The sequence below is a fragment of the Spea bombifrons genome, chromosome 11 (genome assembly GCF_027358695.1).
Source record: "Spea bombifrons isolate aSpeBom1 chromosome 11, aSpeBom1.2.pri, whole genome shotgun sequence".
In the NCBI taxonomy this organism is placed as follows: Eukaryota; Metazoa; Chordata; class Amphibia; order Anura; family Pelobatidae; genus Spea; species Spea bombifrons.
The window spans coordinates 10633038-10652729 of record NC_071097.1 but is presented as its reverse complement, the minus strand read 5'-3'; the positions used below and the strand labels follow the sequence as shown (position 1 = coordinate 10652729).

The window sequence follows — 19692 nt, the reverse complement described above, 5'->3', positions numbered from 1 at the left end:
GGGCCTCCTTTCTTATTCTGTTTGCTTCCCAGTTTAGTATTATTCTTTATTGTTTTAAATAGCGCCATCAAACTCCATAGCGCTGTACAACGGGTAGACAGGACATAACAAGTACCGTATTTTCCGGCATATAAGACGACTTTTTAACCCATGAAAATCTTCTCAAAAGTCAGGGGTCGTCTTATACGCTGGGTGCTGAAACTTACCGAGCCGGAGAATCACGATTCCCCACGAAGCCCCTAAAACTGTAGAGTATCTCTAGGGGAGGGGCGAGCGGAGAAGCCGCCCCCCCCGGGCCGGTCTTCAGGGCCGCGCCGAGGTAGGTAGGGGCCGCGCCGAGGCACGGTTTGAGATCTCCCCAACTAGCCCTGATCAGCAGGCGCGCGATGAGCAGGGCTGGTTGGGGAGATCACGACCTCCCTCTAACTAGCCCAACATTAGGGAGCTCGTGGTCTGGCACTTCAGACCTCGGCTTCCGTGCTCCCTAATCACTATGCGCCGGCTATTGATGCCGAGCGCGGGGATGACGTCATATCCCGGCACTCGGCATCAATTGCCGGCGCGTAGTGACGAGGGAGCAGTAAAGCAGAGGTCTGAAATGACAGTCCTCACGCTCCCACAACTGGATGGAAAATAGAAGATGAAAAGGTAAGAGATGGGGAGAAAAAGGTGTAAGTGCAGTGTATGTGTATATATGTGTGTGTAAGGTCAGTGTATGGTCAGGTGTGTGTAAGAGCAGTGTAGCTATTTGTGTGTTTGTAAGATGGTTTGTGTGTGTGTATATATATATATATATACATACAAACCAAAGGGAGCGGCTGCACACTCAGAAATATTGCAAATATATACAGGCTTTTATTTGCCCGGGTGCTCCAAAAATAGCCAGATATACGTAACCAAAGAAAAATGGGCACTCACGGGTCTTTGTAGTAAAGTGCATTAAACACTAGTTTATTTCAATCAGCGCGGCCAACGTTTCGGACCACCTCCCTCCTTCCCTTTCCCTCCTTCCCACCCCTCTTTTTGTTTCTTTGCGGTTGGTTATCAAGTTTCAATTGAAGCTCGCACAGGTGTAAAACCGTAAAAAAACGTAGAGTCCACTGGCGTCCCCTGCACGGCAGCCATTGTCACGGCTGGATTCACCAAGGCACAAGCCCAAGGAGTGTCCTAAAGGTGGTTAACCCTTGCTCTATGCCAGCTTGATAACCAACCGCAAAGAAACAAAAAGAGGGGTGGGAGGGAGGGCAAGCTTTCCAGGTCAATTGAAGAAGTGACCTAAACGGTTGGTTTCCCATATATATAGTGACCCCCACCCCTTAGCACACTAGTATGACACATTCCTATCATTGCTAGCTCAGGGCCATCAATCAAACATTGACTGACAGCCCCCAAGACATGACTCAGCAGATTTTTCTGCAAAACAGGAAAAAGGGAGGGGGAGAGGGCTGCCTGACGTCTCCTCAGTCATGCGCCCCTCTTGCTCCATGCTCTCGCCTGGGACTTTCTTGCATCTGCATAATAAATTATAAGCTATAATATTACATTTTAAACTATTATCTAAAAAAATTAGATTGTAGGCATACAGCTACTGCCTCACAATCGGATTGAGAATATTTGTATGTTTTATATAAAAATAAAAACATGAATATTTTATAACAAATGAATAATTAAATAAATTAGTGGATATATGTGTGAAAATAAACACATATATATTGCGCTCTACCCCCCCCACCAATTCCTAACATTCCAAAAAATGGGCACTGTTGGTAAATTTTGCCTCACTCTTAACCTTCTTAAAGGAGACATCGGGTGGGAACCCTTGCATCCTGAGCACTTGGGGCGAAACATACAGTTGGGAGTCCATCTACACTGCCCCTCATTAAAGTGCCAGCAAAGCTAGTTGTATAGGATGCACGAGCATCCCCTGAAAGGACGGCATGTTTGGGTAAAGGCCCTACAAAAAGCCGTAACACTATTTCTTTGTGACTTCACTGCATACGAGGTCTGTCCTGGGAATAGGACTGCAAAAGCTTATTGTGAAAAAATAGACTTCACTTTATTGCAGCCGAGCTGGACTGTTTATACCAGACAGGAGTCCTTAACATGCAATGGCACATTAAACAATAAATCCAGTTCCCCATCAAGATCTCCTGCCATAAACCCTTGCATCCCTGCTGAAACAGCCCCCAGCCCTCCAACCCAAACAATCCACTCAGACTTCCTGGCACCGATGATGTTGTTGACCCACTGTTGTGATTGTTCAAAACCGGGGTACCCTGACACAAACCCCTTCTAAATCCTTGGAACCCCAGCTATCTGTGTACCAAATTGTGCTGTCTAAATAACCCTGGAATGAATGACATTATGAGCATATGTGTATAGCTGGCTATGCTGACTGGATTCTGGTGCCAGGCTGTCTAAGCAGGGTACTGTTAATCATGTCCTTATCTGATTTTGTTCCGTATACAAACGTGTGTTGTTCAATAAACCAGTTCCTGTTTTACTCCAACATCTGTTTTGTCAAGAGAGACGCCGTCTTAGTCCTCTGATCCACTTCCGAAATTCTAACTCCTCCTCCCAATGTCGTCAATGGCACCTCTTTGTGCTAGGCTGCTACGAAGTTTGAAGCCTGGGCTCTGTAACATCCGAAACGGAGGACAATAAGTACTGGTGTGGGATAAAAAAAACTCCTAAGGAGATCATCATACGTATGTATGGGCATATTTATGCCCTTTAAATTGTAAGGGTCCAGTCTGCTTAATAGCGTTTTTTTCCTCTTTCTTTTATATATGAGCCTTTTGGATACTTTGTGTGGGAACTCTTGCTGGAAGGTTATCTTTGTACATATTATTTTTGTGTTGCACGTATAATTTACTCACTTATTATTTGGGTGTGCAGACACTTTTGATTGTGATTTTGATTGTATTTAAATTGGATCATTTTGGGGAGTTTGTTCCTGTGTCTTTGCAGCACCACCTCACCAGGAGGTGTAATACTTATATTTAATTAGAATATTATCACAGCTAGTGCTGAGATGGCCCCATTCTCCACAGTTTCTACATAGGGACCTGGTGTCGGCTGTGCAGGTTGCCTGAGTGTGCCTATAGCCCCTGCGCCTGCTGCACAGGAATGGCATTCCTGGATAGAAGCAGTATTCTCTATTTCTACCAATGGAGAAACCCTGGGGAGATTGAAACAGCATTGTGAGTATTGATCAACTGAATAAGACATAAAAACCCTATAGAGATCAACTGGGATTTACATAAAAACTCAGCAGTTATAGATAAAACCCCCCTAAATTACAGGCATAGATCACATTTTGCACACACCAAAGGCCAGCCCTGGCATCCACATTGCTCACATAGAACCTGACCAGCACCCAAATTACACAAATAGGACTTGCCATTTTTGTCCCCAAACAGCCAAGTATAAGACATATTTGTTCCCAAACAGCCCACCCTGTACCATCTATGTCCCATAAATACCCCACTTGTGCCATCTTGGTCCCTAAGGCTCAAACACCCTGCTAGTGCCATCTTTGCCTTTCTACAAATCAATTATACATCTATGATACACACAAACACTTATATAGTCATGAATTTACATTTTCATTCACACAAATCATTTACACATATTCATTAATGTATTCTCACAAATCATTCAAGTATTCCATCCACACATTAATTCATTATCTCACTCATACACACAATTCATCCACACATGAATTATTTAATTTTCTCATTCATTCACATAATTCATTCATTCTCTCACTCATTCTCACTCTATATTTATTTCAATCTTACTACCCCCCCCTTTTCTTGCCAGCTACCTCTCCCCCTTTCTTTTGTTTTCTATCTCTCCTTCACCTACCCATAGAGTTATCCTCTCATACACATTCATCACCACTAAGGGCATGGAGACAATCATAGGTGGACAGCACACTCATTTGCTTACATGTACCTGTCACTATCGGCGGGTCAGGCTGTGGATCCACGCTGCAGTACAAGGAAAGGCGCCCCCAAGCGGTGATGAAGAGCTACACAGATTCCTGGAAGAAGTATCAGCAACCAGGGGTCCCCAATAATGCAGGAACGTACAGATGAATTCAAGGAGCAGGCAATCGGATAGTCGGGGTCACGAGCAAAGGTCAGGGCAGGCGGCAAACAACGGGTAGTCAGGTACAAGCAGAGTTCAGGCAACGAAAAAGCAAACAGGGTTCAAAATGCTAGTGAAGGCAATAAAGGCACTATCACAGGCAAGGGATAACTGTAAACTGAGGGCTTAAATATCCCTCCACTCCTAGATCCTCCTACCCACCTAATTAAGGGGGAGGAGGAAAAAAGATAAAGGTCCCTTTAAGACCCGTCATGAATATTCATGAGATAGCCATTTGCGCAGGCTCTCATGGCGTCGAGGTGCGCGTCCCGTCTAGATCTCTCGATCCACACGGGGGCGCGCGTCCAGCGGCAGGACGGACCTCACCGCGTTTCCCGCGAGCAGGACAAGCCGAGGGCTGCCTGTGCGAGCTGCGTCTCGGCTCCCCTGCTTGAGGACACAGCGGATCCACCGGCAAGGTAACAGTACCCAACCTGAAGAATAGGTAGCCGGATAGGTTTAAATGAGAGTTACATAGCCTCTCTTCTTTTTAGCCCAAATAAGGCATACAAGACTCTTCTAAGAACCACTTCCTTGTCTTTTTACACTCCTCCAATACGAGTGTTAACTTACCTCAATAATACATTCTTGAATGCTGGTTGGGTATTTTATACTATGTAAATTTTACAAAGATTGCTCTATACCTGAGGGGAATGTAAAGATATTTTATCCTTGATTTTATGATATTGAACTTTATGCTTTTTCCCTCTCGCTCAAAAATCACCCTTGACTTAAAAAAAAGTCTGTTTAAAAGCAGAACAAGTAAGCAGATGTATACTTTGGCTTTTACCAGAAGTTTTGTTTTACATGTAAATGGGAAAGTGATAAAGGGATACAATGAAACAGTGGCGAAACTACCGGGGTCGCAGGGGTCGCGACTGCGACTTGGGCCCCTGACAGTCAGGGGGGCCCAAGGGGTGCTGAGCAGTTGCTGAAAACGACCGCTCGGCACCTCTTGGGTCCCCCAGACTGACAGAACTCCAGGACTCCTCTGCTTCCCGCCGCTGCCGCCTCTGCTGCCGCCTCCGCTCCCGCCTGCCTCAGCGCTGCCCAGAGTGCAGTGTTGGGAGCGTGAGGCGTTTGTCTCGGGTGCCGGCGACGTCATATGCCGGCGCTCGGCAGTGAAGCCGTGCCCAGCGACACAGGAGTGGACAGTAAGTGACCTACAAAGTGGGGTAGGGAGGGAGTGGGTAGATCGTGAGAAAGGGGTGGGGAGATCGTGAGAAGGGGGGAGAGGGTAGATCGGGAGAAGGGGGGTAGGGAGGGAGAGGGTAGATCGTGAGAAGGGGCGTTAGGGAGGGAGAGGGTAGATCGTGAGAAGGGGGTTAGGGAGGGAGAGGGTAGATCGTGAGAAGGGGGTTAGGGAGGGAGAGGGTAGATAGTGAGAAGGGGGGTAGGGAGGGACAGGGTAGATAGTGAGAAGGGGGTAGATGGGTTGGCTCTTAGCAGATTCTCGCACCGGGGCCCTGAGGTTTCTAGTTACGCCCCTGCAATGAAACTTTGACTATGGAAATGCTTGTACTTGACTTTATTTCTTTTTAGAAAAGAAGAAAAAAAGCACCTACTGAATGTATTAACCCCTTAAGTGCAGAGCTGTTTATGTTTTCTCATTTCTTCGGTGCTTGTGTTGAACCGCAATTTTCTTCTCTCTCATTTAGTGAACCCATCCAGATTATTTTTCTTTCTCAGGACAAAAATGATTTTGATCATATCATCTAATTTACTATTAAAAAATATAAAATATGCTGAAAAGTTTACAAAGAGATTCTACTATTTGTCGTGAGAAATACACAATGTTTTTGTAAACTTTTTGTACGTTATAGGGCAATAAGTACAAGTAGCATATTGTTATTTCAAAACTCCTTTAGTGGTAGTTTTTTGTGTTTATCACTAGACCGCCATGTATCTTACATGCCACTTATTAAGGGGGGCCATGGAAAGCAAGAGAGCATGGATTTAATAGTAGTACCTCAAAGGTCAGCTAATATTTTGACCAAGTTTTACTCACTTTCTTGCACATTTATGCACAATGATATCAGCTATCATTGTTTGTGTGTTTGTTTTTTAATTCAATAATAGAATCATTAGTGGCTGTTGTGCCTAATGGTGCCTTGTATGTAAACCCAATCATTTTTAATAACACATTTTGATTAAACCTTTGTTTTGTTTTGCAGCGTTATATAAAGATGTGCAGATACTTGCAACATAATCTTAGAGACTCCTTGAATACTTTGATTGCTCAATTGAATATAACTGATGTACTATAATTTGGAAGGATGGTTGAGACAAGTGGAGTTGTTCACTTCCAGATAGAAGGAGACTGCCTTCTGTCATCCCCTAGATCATTTGAAGAATTTGATGGGAAGCCTTGGCTGCCAGCATTAAAGCCGGAGATCACCAACAGCGCTCAACATTGTTATACTCCTAACCTTAATTCTCAGAGAATCCAAGTATTAAGAAAGAGTCTTATGCCTGAAGCTAGGCGTGCACACCTTGGAATGTATAACAGCACAGGTTCTTTAGTTTGCCAGCCTTCTGATATTGGACATAGGTCTGGGAGAGCAACTGCTCCCTGCAGCCCTTTGCGAAATAAACAAAATGACCTACTTTACTCTCCAGGCAGTAGAATACCTTTAGTTTTCTCTCAACCACTAGGGCAAAGTTCTATTGTAACATTTACATTTGTCAAGAAGTCCAGTGTGCAGAACCTGAATGGATTCCACTCATCAGACTTTAAACAAAAAGACAATGGAGACCAACACGAAGAGAGCAGTATAAATGTGAAACAAGAGCTTGGATCTTGCCATGGAAAAGAAGACATATTGCCAGAAGCTCTCTGCATTAGTGAACAAGTGGTTGGTTCGCCAATACTTGAGACCTTATCTTCCCAAAGCGCTAGATCAAAGCTGTTTTGTAACAGGGAGTCCAACTGTGAATCAAAAAGTCCCTGCTGTGCAGATTTCGCAGACGGGTTGACTTTTGAGTCTTCTAATGGATATATTAATACAAAAAACTTGACATCAATCGTCACATCATCCAAAAAAAATCCTTCTAACAACTCAAGTCATCTGCTAAAGAGATTTGTTGGAGAGGCATTTAAGCTGAAAGAGCAGGTACCTTGAAAAGTGATCTAACTATTAAGTAATTTTGAATTGTTTTTGTATTTAGATTAGGGCTGCAACAACTAATCGATAAAATCGATAATAATCGATAATAAAATTCGTTGCCAACGAATTTCATTATCGATTAGTTGAATCGATTATTATCGATTATAAAATGAGGGTTTTTTCAGAGCAAACACTCTGAAAAATACCTCTCATTATATAATCCGTTTAGTCTGACTCACAGCAGCAGCTCCTACTTACCAGTCCCTCAGTGTAATCACTGTGACAACTGGCCCCACCCCTTCCTTCTCCCAGAAGGCCAGAACCACATGGCTGTGACACTCATCTAACTGTAAGTATAAAATTAAGATTTGGGCTACTGAAAGTTAGGGGAGGTGGGGGTTAATTTAGGGGCAGTTATGGTTAATGGGGGTGTTTAGGGTTTATTTAGGGGCAGTTATGGTTAATGGGGTGTTTAGGGGCAGCTATGGTTAATGGGGTGTTTAGGGGCAGTTATGGTTAATAGGGTGTTTAGGGTTAATTTAGGGGCAGCTATGGTTAATGGGGTGATTAGGGTTAATTTAGGAGCAGCTGCGGTTAATGGGGTGTTTGGGGTTAATTTGAGGCAGTTGTGGTTAATGGGGTGTTTAGGGTTAATTTAGGGGCAGTTATGGTTAATGGGGTGTTTTGTTTTGATGGGGTATTTAGAGTTAATTTAGGGGTAGTTATGGTTAATGGGGTGTTTAGGGTTAATTTAATGATGAGGACTGAGGGTTAATTTGATTAACTTAATAAAGTTAACTTAAGGTGCAGTTAGAGATAAGGGGGGGCAAACTAAGGGGAATCTAAATCCTGGGGGCAGTGAAGATTAACCCAGTGCTTATTTATAAAAGTATGGTGTCAGTGTGCTGTGAATGGGTCTGTGACTCTATGAGGGGACTATGAGATATCTTGGGGGGGTATAAGGCATATCTGGGGAGGACGGAGTGACATATCTGGGGGTATAAGACATATACGGTATATAAGGCATATGTGGGGAGGCAGTGTGGCATGTCTGGGAGGATGGAGTGGTGTATCGGGGTGTATAAGGCATATCTGGGGCCACAATGGCATATGTGGGGGTGGAGTGGCATATGTGGGAGGCAGCGTGGAGTGGCATATGTGGGAGGCAGCGTGGCATATGTGGGAGGCAGCGTGGAGTGGCATTTGTGGGTGGCCGCGTGGAGTGGCATATGTGGGAGGCAGCGTGGCATATGTGGGAGGCAGCGTGGAGTGGTATGTGTGGGAGGCAGCGTGGAGTGGTATGTGTGGGAGGCAGCGTGGAGTGGTATGTGGGAGGCAGCGTGGAGTGGTATGTGTGGGAGGCAGCGTGGAGTGGTATGTGTGGGAGGCAGCGTGGCATATGTGGGAGGCAGCATGGCAAGCCTGCTGTTTGTATTTAACATCATTTGTTTATTAAATTATTTTAAATAAATGAAAAATTTACATTCATTTTTTTATCCGATTAATCGACAAAATAATTGGCCAACTAATCGATTATGAAAATAATCGTTAGTTGCAGCCCTAATTTAGATACTTACCTAGTAACTGGTTGTTTTATTGTGTACCTGTTTTATTTTCTCCATTTTATTGAACACATGTTTTACAATATCTAGGTTGATGCAAGAGGTTTTCAAAAGGAGGCTTCTCTCCATGCACAGAAGATTGCAAAGGCTAAATGGGAATTCTTCTATGGTTCTCCCAAACAAAACGCAGGTAAGTGCAGGATATTTCTGATGTAGCACTACTCTTGTTAAAAAAAAAAACAAAATAAAAAACACCAACACATTTTTGTATCAGTGTCTGACAGTTGTTTTCCAACAGAATAACATTATTTTTATTTTCAAACAAGTAATTGTTTATTATCATAATACCAGACATGTCATCATATGTCTTTTACATATATGTACGGATTCATATTCATATTTTGTTTAGTGGCTGCGCTTCTATAAAAGCCACTTAACACCTCTACATAGTTAGGGGGCCCTGGCAATGCCACTAATGTATGTGTAGTGCAATTTTTCAGTCTCAGGGCTGTGGAGGTGTGTTTAGTGAAACCTATTCCCAAACCAGTTTCTGCACATTCCAAAGCATGTTTAGTATGTCTGCTAGTGCTAAGATATAACACAGGCCCCTTCTAAATGTTTTGCTTAAAGCCCCTAAAAATGTAGTGCCACCATTCTGTTTGCTAGTCACCAGAATCAGGAATCTGCACACACACCACAGCAACTCAGGTGCTTAGCTGTGCCAGGAAGGGCCAGCTCCCCAGTAAATCAAAATAGAAAAAGGCTCCAGGCACTCAAGGGTTCCACTCAAGCAGGTTTATTGAAGGAGAAGGACAACAACGTTTCGACCTCACAATGAGGTCTTTATCAAGTTTTATCATGTAATTGATAACATATGTTCCTAACACTCAAGTTGAATTCAGGCCTAAAATGTGCAGAACAAAATAAAAGTCTAAAAATTATTTCTTACACTTCCCCCTGTTTATGGTTTTGTACCATAAATAAATATGTTTGCTGTCCATTCATACAACATTCGTATCACATTCAGTGAGTGCAGGAAGATATGTACACGATAAGAATATTATAAAAAAGGATCTGTGTAAGACATCAGCATCCTACGTCTTAAAGTTTCCCTTAATAAGATCTCTGCCTGCTTTATCTTTTCTTGAATACCTAAATACGCTTTTCTTATTCTAAATAATAAACATATTTGAAAAATAATACATATAAAAGATACAAATAAGACAATAATAAATGGGTGTAACAAAATATTGGTGACAGCAGAACCAACAGATGATTTTGCCATAATTTCTGTTGACTTAGCAAAGTTTTTCCACCAAGATGTACCTGAAACTATTGACCTAAACACACATGACCATTAAAATCATCCACTTCTCTTTTCTTTCCTGATTATGTCTGGGAATTCTTGAGTATCGTTAAATTGGATATGAGTTGGTCGTAGCATCTGTAAATCTTCTTGAATTTGTAAATCATCCTTAGAACAGTCAATCATCAGTATTGTCACCTTCAGAACTGCTAGAAACAAAAAGGATTGTCTCTTCTTGAATGTCAGATGTCTTTGCCATAAGGAACTTTTGTTGGAGTCTGCATCACCCATGGATCTGTTTTGTACACACTAGAGAAAAGAAAATATACAATATCAATATTTAGTTATATACAATTTACATTGATCAGAATGAACCCAAACACATTTTTGTCAGCGTTTGTTACTCATAATATGCAATGGTTGTTGAACTTTTAACATTATCTTGCCCATTGTATCTATAATGTTATACGGGCCTTCACAATTTGCCTCCCATGGCCCAGTTTTCCTAAAAGTTTTTATCATGACCATACCCCCCTTTGAAAAATCTGGAGGTGCCATTTTCTGCATACAGGTTGCTGCAAATGAAAGAAGCTCTGCTAAGTTATCTTGCAGCAATTGTAACCATTTTGTTTTAGTTATGGCATCTTTTTGTGACGTGGACAAATATGGTTCATGAGGGAAAGCAAGTGGCATTCTTCTAACAGTCATAAGTTCAAATGGTGCATACTGTGTAGCTGATGATGTTGTACCTCTAAGACCCATAAGAGCAGCTGGGAGGACTTCTACCCATGTATTACCTTTGTCAAGTAACATTTTTGGAAGTATTGATTTCAATGTTCTGTTCATACGTTCCACAATACCAGATGATTGTGGGTGATATGGAACATGAAATCATTGGTTTATTCCCAAAATTGCGCATAAAGACTGCATAACCTTACCAGTGAAATGAGTACTTCGATCGGATTCAAGCATTCTAGGAAAACCCCATCTGCTGAAGATATAACACCACAAAGCTTGTGTTGTACAAAAAGAATCATCTTTCCTAAATGGTATACATTCTACCCAGTTAGAAAATACAAACCACTAAGGCATATTTCAACCCATTTTTTGCTGATGGTAATGGACCTATGAAATCTATTTGCAATGTAGACCACGGTTTTTGTCCTTTGGGCCTAGGATTTACCTGTGCACAAATGAGACATGATTGCACTACTTGCTGTACTGTTTCTTCTTTTTTTTCCCAATACAATTTTTCTTTTAGTATTTCTAAGAACCTCTTTTGTCCTATTTGACCTAGGCTTTCATGATTATACTGTGTAAAGAAAGTCTTCAAATGTTCAGGCATAACAGGACATAATTCTCCATTATGGTCATTACACAAAACCCCGTTCTCATGAACAAATGGAGGTTTCGGATCAACCCGAGAGGCTGCAAGGGATGGATCCTTTGCTTGTTCCATTGCAAATGAGGGAGACTGCGTGCTTGCCTTTTTTTTACCAATGCTATGACTACAGGTTCAGTTTGGTATACAGGTTCACCTGTTAAAGCTGCCCGTTTGGCTAACATGTCAGCTGTTTCATTCCCTACACTGTGAAAATCTTTGTCCTTTCTATGTGCGCTTTAACTATGGCATGAAATCCTGGAACTTGAGAAGCAAGTTCAAATATAGCTTCAAGTGAATCTTTGTGTGTTAACACTTTGTTTGAAGCATCTACAAAGCCTCTTCTTTTCCATATGGGTAAATGTTCTGTCAATGATCTTACTTCCTTTACCTTTACTTTCCTTTTCCTCAATCTCCAATACAGTTTTTACAGCTTCCAATTCTGCACGTTGTGCTGAGAAGTGTCCTGGCAATTTATGTTCAATTGAATACCCTCTTTCTGGATACCAAATGGAATATCCTGTGTAATACTTTCCATCTGAACAAAATCCGGACCCATCAACAAATACAGATTCATCAAATTTTCCTACCTCATTTCTGAAAACCGAAGGAAGATCATCTACACTCATGTGGTTTACCTTCGTATTGCATAAGTTGTGGAAGCACATACTTAGCCTTATGATCAACCGTGATTCTTTTAGAAGACAATGCCAACAACCACTGTAAAAATCTCTTATTTGAAATACCTGGTATTCCCTTTTCAAGTAGAAGTTTCAAAGGTGTATGTGGTGTTTAGAGAATTATATCTTTGAACCCCACTATGTGCTCAGATGCCATTACAGCGAAATGCACTCCAACTAACATCCAATCCTCTTTCCACTGGGGAAAGAACCTTGGAGAAGTACCCTACAATTCTCTGTTTCTTGTTGCAATTGTAAAAGTACTGCTGAGACAGCCGTCTCAGACGTATGTACTTGATTCATTATCCTTTAACAGGTCATATAAAGGTTTTGCTTTTTCAGCAAATCCTTCAATGAATTCCATGGAAAAATTCATGAATCCCAAAAACTGTCTTAATGCCTTAAGTGATGTTGGTACTGGAAGTAAAGCAATTGTTTTAATTTTGAACTTTTCTCCTGAGGAAGCCAGTATAGCACTGGCGAAACGCGTCGAGAGAGCTGATATTATTCCGAGAGAGTATTTTATACAGTGGATCTGGGACTTTGTTTTATCTGCGCTTTTGCACACTATGATATAGTTGTGCCTGCAATAATTATTTTAGAAGATATTAAATTCTGCTACTACTGAACCCTGATGAGCCTGATTTATTCAGCAAGTTTGTGAGTGGATCTTACACCCTTTTTTTATTTTTCATTTTATATACATATTGCACTATTAGTGTTGTTTTTGTTTTCTCCTCGTGTATATGCGCTCCTTGGTTGTCTTATTGTATTGCTGAGCATTTTGAGGAAGAGTGTTTTTTGGAAGCTGCTATCTTGGGGAGTATTTATTTACACTTTTTTCACTTCACACATGGAATTTGGATTTTTGTCTTTTTGGTTTATATCTCTTCCAGCTTCATACATTAAAAATACTAAAAACACTTACAGGACATGGAGGCATAACAAAAGAGTCATGCAAACGAGCCCAGTACAAGTAAGGAAGGTTGATACAACCTACAAAAGTCTCTCACCGCGTTTCGCCGGTTTGTCCCAGCTTCTTCAGGAGAATGTAGTAAATAAAGCAGATGTTCCTTGTTCCGTATACCGATTTTTAAGGACGGTCATGATATGAATGCCGGGTATGTGCGTTCTTCCGTCATTCGTATAGGCTATCCGGGGACGTGCCTCGCTATGCGTGCGGCCATCTTAGATGAGGGCAGAATGCCCTTTGTCACGCTTTCCCCTCGTTACGACGAACTGCGGACATTATGCCGTTTTTAATAATATATTTCGCGTCCGTTTTGTCTCTCATCATGGGAGGGAAAAAGACAGAAAGCCGTCAGCAAGGACTGTCCGGATCATCTCTCGTCTTGTTAGTAGAGGAATCAAGCCACAGCCGGCAGAGATGTATGTGCCCGAGCCACCAGAATAGTGATTACAATAAATAAATAAAAATTCTCATTCTATACAAAACATGTTTGTGTTTGATTATTATAGCAACAGAGAGTCCCTCATTTTATTTCCATTATAAGAAGATGAGTTAATGAGTTATTGTATTGATAAATTAATTAAATAATTAAAATTATCATAAATATCGTATTAATATTAAACCCAATGATTAAATAATAAAAACCAATGATTAAATAGTGCAATCAGTATAAAATGTTTAAATTCATAAAATGACATATTGTATAATTTAACTTAATTTATTAAATAATTTATTAAATAATTTATATTAATTAAACCTCCCAGTAACCATAATTTTATATCTTATAAATTCATAAATACGATAATTTATTTTAATAAACACCATAAATACCATGAATGCCGTTAATATCTCCGTAATCAGAGTTTCTCTAGTCTGCTTTTCCCAAACATACTACACTATTGTGGGATTTGTTTTTGTTTTTTCTCCCTATGTATATGCGCCCCTTCTTCTGACTACATTTGATTTTGGATTTTTTGGAGGAATACTCAGGTTGGGTGCTGCAGTGCAATATTGGGGGAGTATTATATATAATTTTATTTTATTTAGTTCACATTTCAATGAGCACATATATCACGTGTTAAGGAAATTTTTATTGATCAACCTTCTACTCATGTATGATGGCAACCACATCTTAAGCAATCTATTTTTCATCAGACAAGCTATGCTTGTCTGTATTGGATTCAAATACATCTGCATTACCAAATGCATCCAAATTAGAGTTATACGGTGGTAATTTCATTAATTCACTTTATATTTGTCATTTTAATTTTGCTGCTTTATTTCTAAGTTTCTTTCTTTGTAGTTCCAGTTCTGAACTGACCTCTGGTTCGTCCTCTACATTTTCTGGTATTAAGCTATGTCTTTCCTTATATTAACACAAACTTGTTTCAAGTCCTTCTGCAAATTTGTAATAAACAAATTCTTAATTTCTTAACAATTCGACAAATCAGAAATCTCTTCTGTTAATAAGACATCTGCATCTCATTTTTAACCATGTCACTACTCTGTGAATTACTTTGACTAACATTATTAGTCAGATCACCACCATCAAGTAATGTATTAAAAATCTTAATCATTTTCGCTACATTTCTCAACTTGGGTTTCTCCTTATTCACAGAAAATATCTTTTTGTCTATCTTATAATTTGCATCTTCACACTGACGCCACAAAGTTGAATCACTGGCCGTATAAGGAACAAACGTATATACAAGTTTACTTGCGACAAAGTATTAATAAAATCCATACTTACCATAGATCAGTTGCTTGCTCAATCTGCTCTCAGTACGATACACGTTCTGGAATGCTCTTTCCTTCTCACCACGTTGTCTGGTAGTGGCGAATTACACTTTCTTCTGATCACTGCTAGGTTTCTTTTTAGTAAGAGGATTTGATCTCTTCAGACAACTTCAGATCTGCACACTATCCCCCCTTTGTCAGAAGAGGAAAATTAAAAAAGAAATGTGTAGTAAAGGCTCGCCGTAGAAAACTGACTAAAAACTGGCTGGCTGGTCAATTTGTTAGAATATTCTTTGTCTTGAATATCTAAGCTTCTCCAGTGACCAAACAGCAATTAAGACTACAGCTATAAAGTCTTCTTAAGCAGTTTATTCAATAACAAATGAATATACATACAGTGCTGGTTGCTGGAACAAATGGTGGTAACAGGTACTGTAGGCTCAGTATTCTTGGTGAGATGAAGGTGAAAGAGTGTAGAAAGAGACCTTGCCCTTGTAACCATGCATATTTATACCCCTTTACCCTCAGTTAGGATACACGTTGTTACTATATATGGGCAATATATGAATTTAAGGAATCCTATTGGAGCAGTCATAGGATACACTGGCATTCCATAGAAGGCCCTCTAAGCTACGTCACATAATTGATAACATATGTTCCTAACACTCAAGTTGCATTCAGGCCTCAAATGTGAAGAACAAAATCAACGCATCAGAAGACCACAACAGGGTGACTGAGAGTAGCATTTCCGGGTTTTTAAATCCGGTGCCTACACTGAAACCCCTCCTCCTACCCACATCATGGCCGTGCCTCCAGACATCCATCAGACCCACGGCTCCAGCCGTGTGGCTTAGCCGCGTCCCCTGTGGATCTGCTGGCTTGGTGTCACGGTCTCAGGTCCCGTCACCGGCGAGCGGACGTCTGCTCGCGGTTCACGGGTACCCGAGACTCCGTCCTGGTCTTTCCCCACTGGTGGTCGGCAGTCCTACCGCCAGCTCGGGAGATGGGAGATCAGGTCTGGGGATTCCCGTCAGCACAGGAGTCCCCAGAGGGAATCTCTTACCTGTCCTCTGGTCGCCAGCAGATCCACAGGGCACGCAGCTAAGCCACACGGCTGGAGCCGTGGGTCTGATGGATGTCTGGAGGCACAGCCATGATGTGGGTAGGAGGAGGGGTTTCAGTGTAGGCACTGGATTTAAAAACCCGGAAATGCTACTCTCAGTCACCCTGTTGTGGTCTTCTGATGCGTTGAATTGCTTGTGTTCCAGATCTCAGACTTTTTTACCCTTTGCCTGCCTGACTACGCTCTGCCTTGTGATTCTGCACTTTAGTCTGTGATATCTGTGTACCGGTTTCACTTGTCTGACTACCCGCTTGTGGTTCGACCCCTGACTTGTATGACTACCCGCTGTCACTGTCACGTCCTCGGGTCCTGGTAGCCGCGGGTCTGCTCGCAGATCCCGGGGACCCGATACTTCTCTCTCCGGACCCGTGGTCGGCGAGCGGACTACCGCTCGCGGCGCACGGGCACCCGAGGGACGTACACGTTCTCTCCGTGCCGGCGGCGAACAGACCGACCGCCGACACGGGAGAAGGAAGGTCGGATCCGGGAACTCCTCGACGAGCAGATCTAAGGCTGCCCGTCTATGCAGGAGTTCCCAGAGGAGTTCCTTACCTGCTGTCCGGCCGCCGGTCCGTCCACTAGGGGCGCAGCTACTCCTTCTGGCTGGTGCCGTGGACGTGATGGACGTCTGGAGGCGTGGCCTTGACTCTGCTCGGAGGCGGGGTCTTCTGTTTGGCGCCAGATTTAAAATCCTTGCTGTCCTTTCACAGGCACCCTGTTGTGGTCTTTGCCTGTGACTCTGAGTTTTGCTGCTGATCTTTGTTTTTGGACCCTTGCCTGCTTGACCTCCCTTTTGCCTTTGTGATTTTGTACCTCTGCTAACCTGTTCCTGTGTACCGACCTGGCCTTGTCTACTAACCTGCTCCTGTGTACCGACCCGGCCTTGTCTGCTAACCTGCTCCTGTGTACCGACCCGGCCTTGTCTGCTAACCTGCTCCTGTGTACCGACCCGGCCTTGTCTGCTAACCTGCTCCTGTATACTGACCTGGCTTGTCTGACATCCTCACCTGTACCTGTTTGCCATACTCAGTACTTACCTGCTACCTGTGTTCACGGAGAGTGTCTCACTGTTGGGATCATCTAAGTCCTGGATTACCACTGTTGGGGCTTCTCCCTATACAGCAGTTTTCTGGGCAGAATAACTCCTGTGGTGAGTACCTCTAGTGATACACGAGCGACACCCGCTTTGTGTAGAGTTAACCGGTTCATTGCTGTAACGCCTGAATTTACCCTGCCTGTAGCTGTAACTTGTTATGATTTACTCAGTACCTACCTATATTCTGCCATCACTGAGGCCACCTTGCTGTTGGGATCATCTAAGTCCTGGATTATCGCTACTGAGGGCTCCTCTCTCGGTAGTGGTTATCTGGGCAGAAGAACTCCTGCAGTGAGTGCTTCCATTGTGAGAAGACGCAACACTTGGTCTATACAGATAATAGGGAGAAGCATATATTGTGCCCCCCCAAAACAAGGACAGAAAGCGATTGCAGCATTAGTGTTAAATGACAAGCTAAAGGTCATGTCTACAAATGCTCGCAGTTTAGGGAATAAGATCCATGAACCTGTAACTGTTGTGACAACTGAGAATGTTGATATAGTGGCTGTTACTATAATGAGAAAAATGACTGGGACATATCAATACCGGGTTACTCTTTACATAGAAAAGACAGAAAGGGAATGAAAGGGGGAGGGGTGGCCCTATATGTGAAAAATAAGAAACTTAAACTTAACACAAGTTGGTGAGGAGAACATGGAGTCAGGTTGGATTACATTACAATTTGGCAGAAGTATAGTAACTCGTGTAGGTGTGATTTATAGACCCCCAGGACAAGTAGAAGAACTAGATAATCTACTAGTGGATGAAATAGCTAAAATGACAGCGAAGGGGGAGGTTATAATCATGAGGGACTTTAATCTCCCTGATATGAACTAGAAAACCAAAGTAGCTGGTTGTGCCCAGAGTGCAGATCTTCTAAACTTCTTACTGGGATTATCTTTAAAACAAGTAGTTGAGGAGCCAACTCGTAAGGAGGACATATTGGATTTAGTGTTCACAAATGGAGATTTGTTAACGGATATTTCTATGGGTGAAAGTTTGGGATCTAGTGGGGTGTGGTTTAATATCACCACACAAAAACAAAAGTTTTAGAACAGCTGACTTTTCTAAAATGAGAATATGTGTAGAGGAGTCACTATCAGACTGGGGCCATTTAAATGGAGTCCAGGAGAAATGGATTATTTAAAAGTTGTATTATTGAAGATAACAGAAATTTGTGTAAGGCTGGTCAGTAAGAGTAAAAAATTAAAGAAACCGCTGTGGTACTCTGCAGAAGTGGCCAAAACCATAAAAAAACAAGGTTAGCCTTTAGTACATACACAAATACCCAAAGTGAGGAAAATAGACAGATCTATAAGATTAGGCAGAAAGAGGCAAAGCAAGTTATAAGAGCTGCCAAATCACACGCAGAAGAGAGAATTGCACTCTCTAAAAAAGGGAGTAAAACATGTTATAAATAAATATATATAAATATATAAATTAAATATATAAATTAAAGTAAACAATCCTATTGAGTGTGGATATTGGTATACTAAATAGATAACTCAATTTTGGCATCACATATGCTCTTACTACTTTTATCCTCCCTCACCATGATATTTCTAGATTTTTCCAATCTTGCAAGTTCTTGTTTATCTGCTTAAATAGTGGTAGGAGATTTCCAGAATTTTAGACAGTTCTGTTCCAATCAATATTCCTAAATATATAAGATCTTTAACCCATTTAAACTCATAGTCTCTCTTTATTTTCTTCATTAGCTCATCCGAGGTATACAGGGCCATAATCATAGTTTTATCTATATTGAGGCAATAATTTGATACTGCTCTATAACTTTCTATTTCCCTCATCACTTCCCTGAGTGATGCATGGGGGTCCTCTACAGTAAGAAGCGCATAGTCTGCATAAAGATTTATTTTAGAGCTTCCCGATGCAGTATAAATTTTCCCTTATGGCCAGGGGTTCTATAGTAAGAATAGATAACAACAGCGGAGAAAGCGGGCACCCCTGTTTCGTGCCATTGGAAATTTTTAAACACTGATCTTTGCTGAAGGTTTTGTGGATAAGGCTAAGACAGAGCCAAGGAAGCGCCCTCCATCCCATAACAGACAAGAGTCTCTTCTAGAAAGTTCCAATTTACTCAGTGAAAAGCTTTTTCGGCATCTAACACCAAAATTGCCATTGCTTTCATCTTCGTCTAACTATAATCTAAGGTGTCCAAAATCCTTCCTATATTAGGATCTTCCGGGAACAAAACCAACTTGATCTAAATGTATTAGGGATGAGATAACCTCCCTGACTCCTCCAATATACCTGCATATATTTTTATATCCCCCCCATTACAAAAATCATGGTTATGAACACATATAACTGACAGTAGTACCGTGTACCCCACTTCCACATTGTATAAACTTCAAGCAGTACGACCTGGAGAGAGCTCCCTCTCCTGTCGAACAAACAGTACCCAAGACAACCCTGTTCCCTCCTCCTTTCAGACTTTGGGAATCCCACAAAAACCGGGTATCCCAACCTCAAACTGGGAATGGGTCGATTAACAGGGACCTGAAAAAGAAAAAAAAAAGACACTTAAGACAAGCAACACCTGTCCATACCCCAC

General features: G+C 41.8%; 1 protein-coding gene across 1 annotated transcript in view; it reads left to right on the top strand.

The window, feature by feature from the left end:
- Positions 1-19692, top strand: part of PSD (pleckstrin and Sec7 domain containing) — a 250839-nt gene that overhangs the window by 58903 nt on the left and 172244 nt on the right. Inside the window, exons 2-3 of the mRNA XM_053450936.1 lie at positions 6330-7268; positions 8915-9014. Coding sequence (XP_053306911.1) covers positions 6432-7268; positions 8915-9014 — 937 coding nt within the window. The 5' untranslated portion in view covers positions 6330-6431. The remainder of the gene's footprint in view (positions 1-6329; positions 7269-8914; positions 9015-19692) is intronic.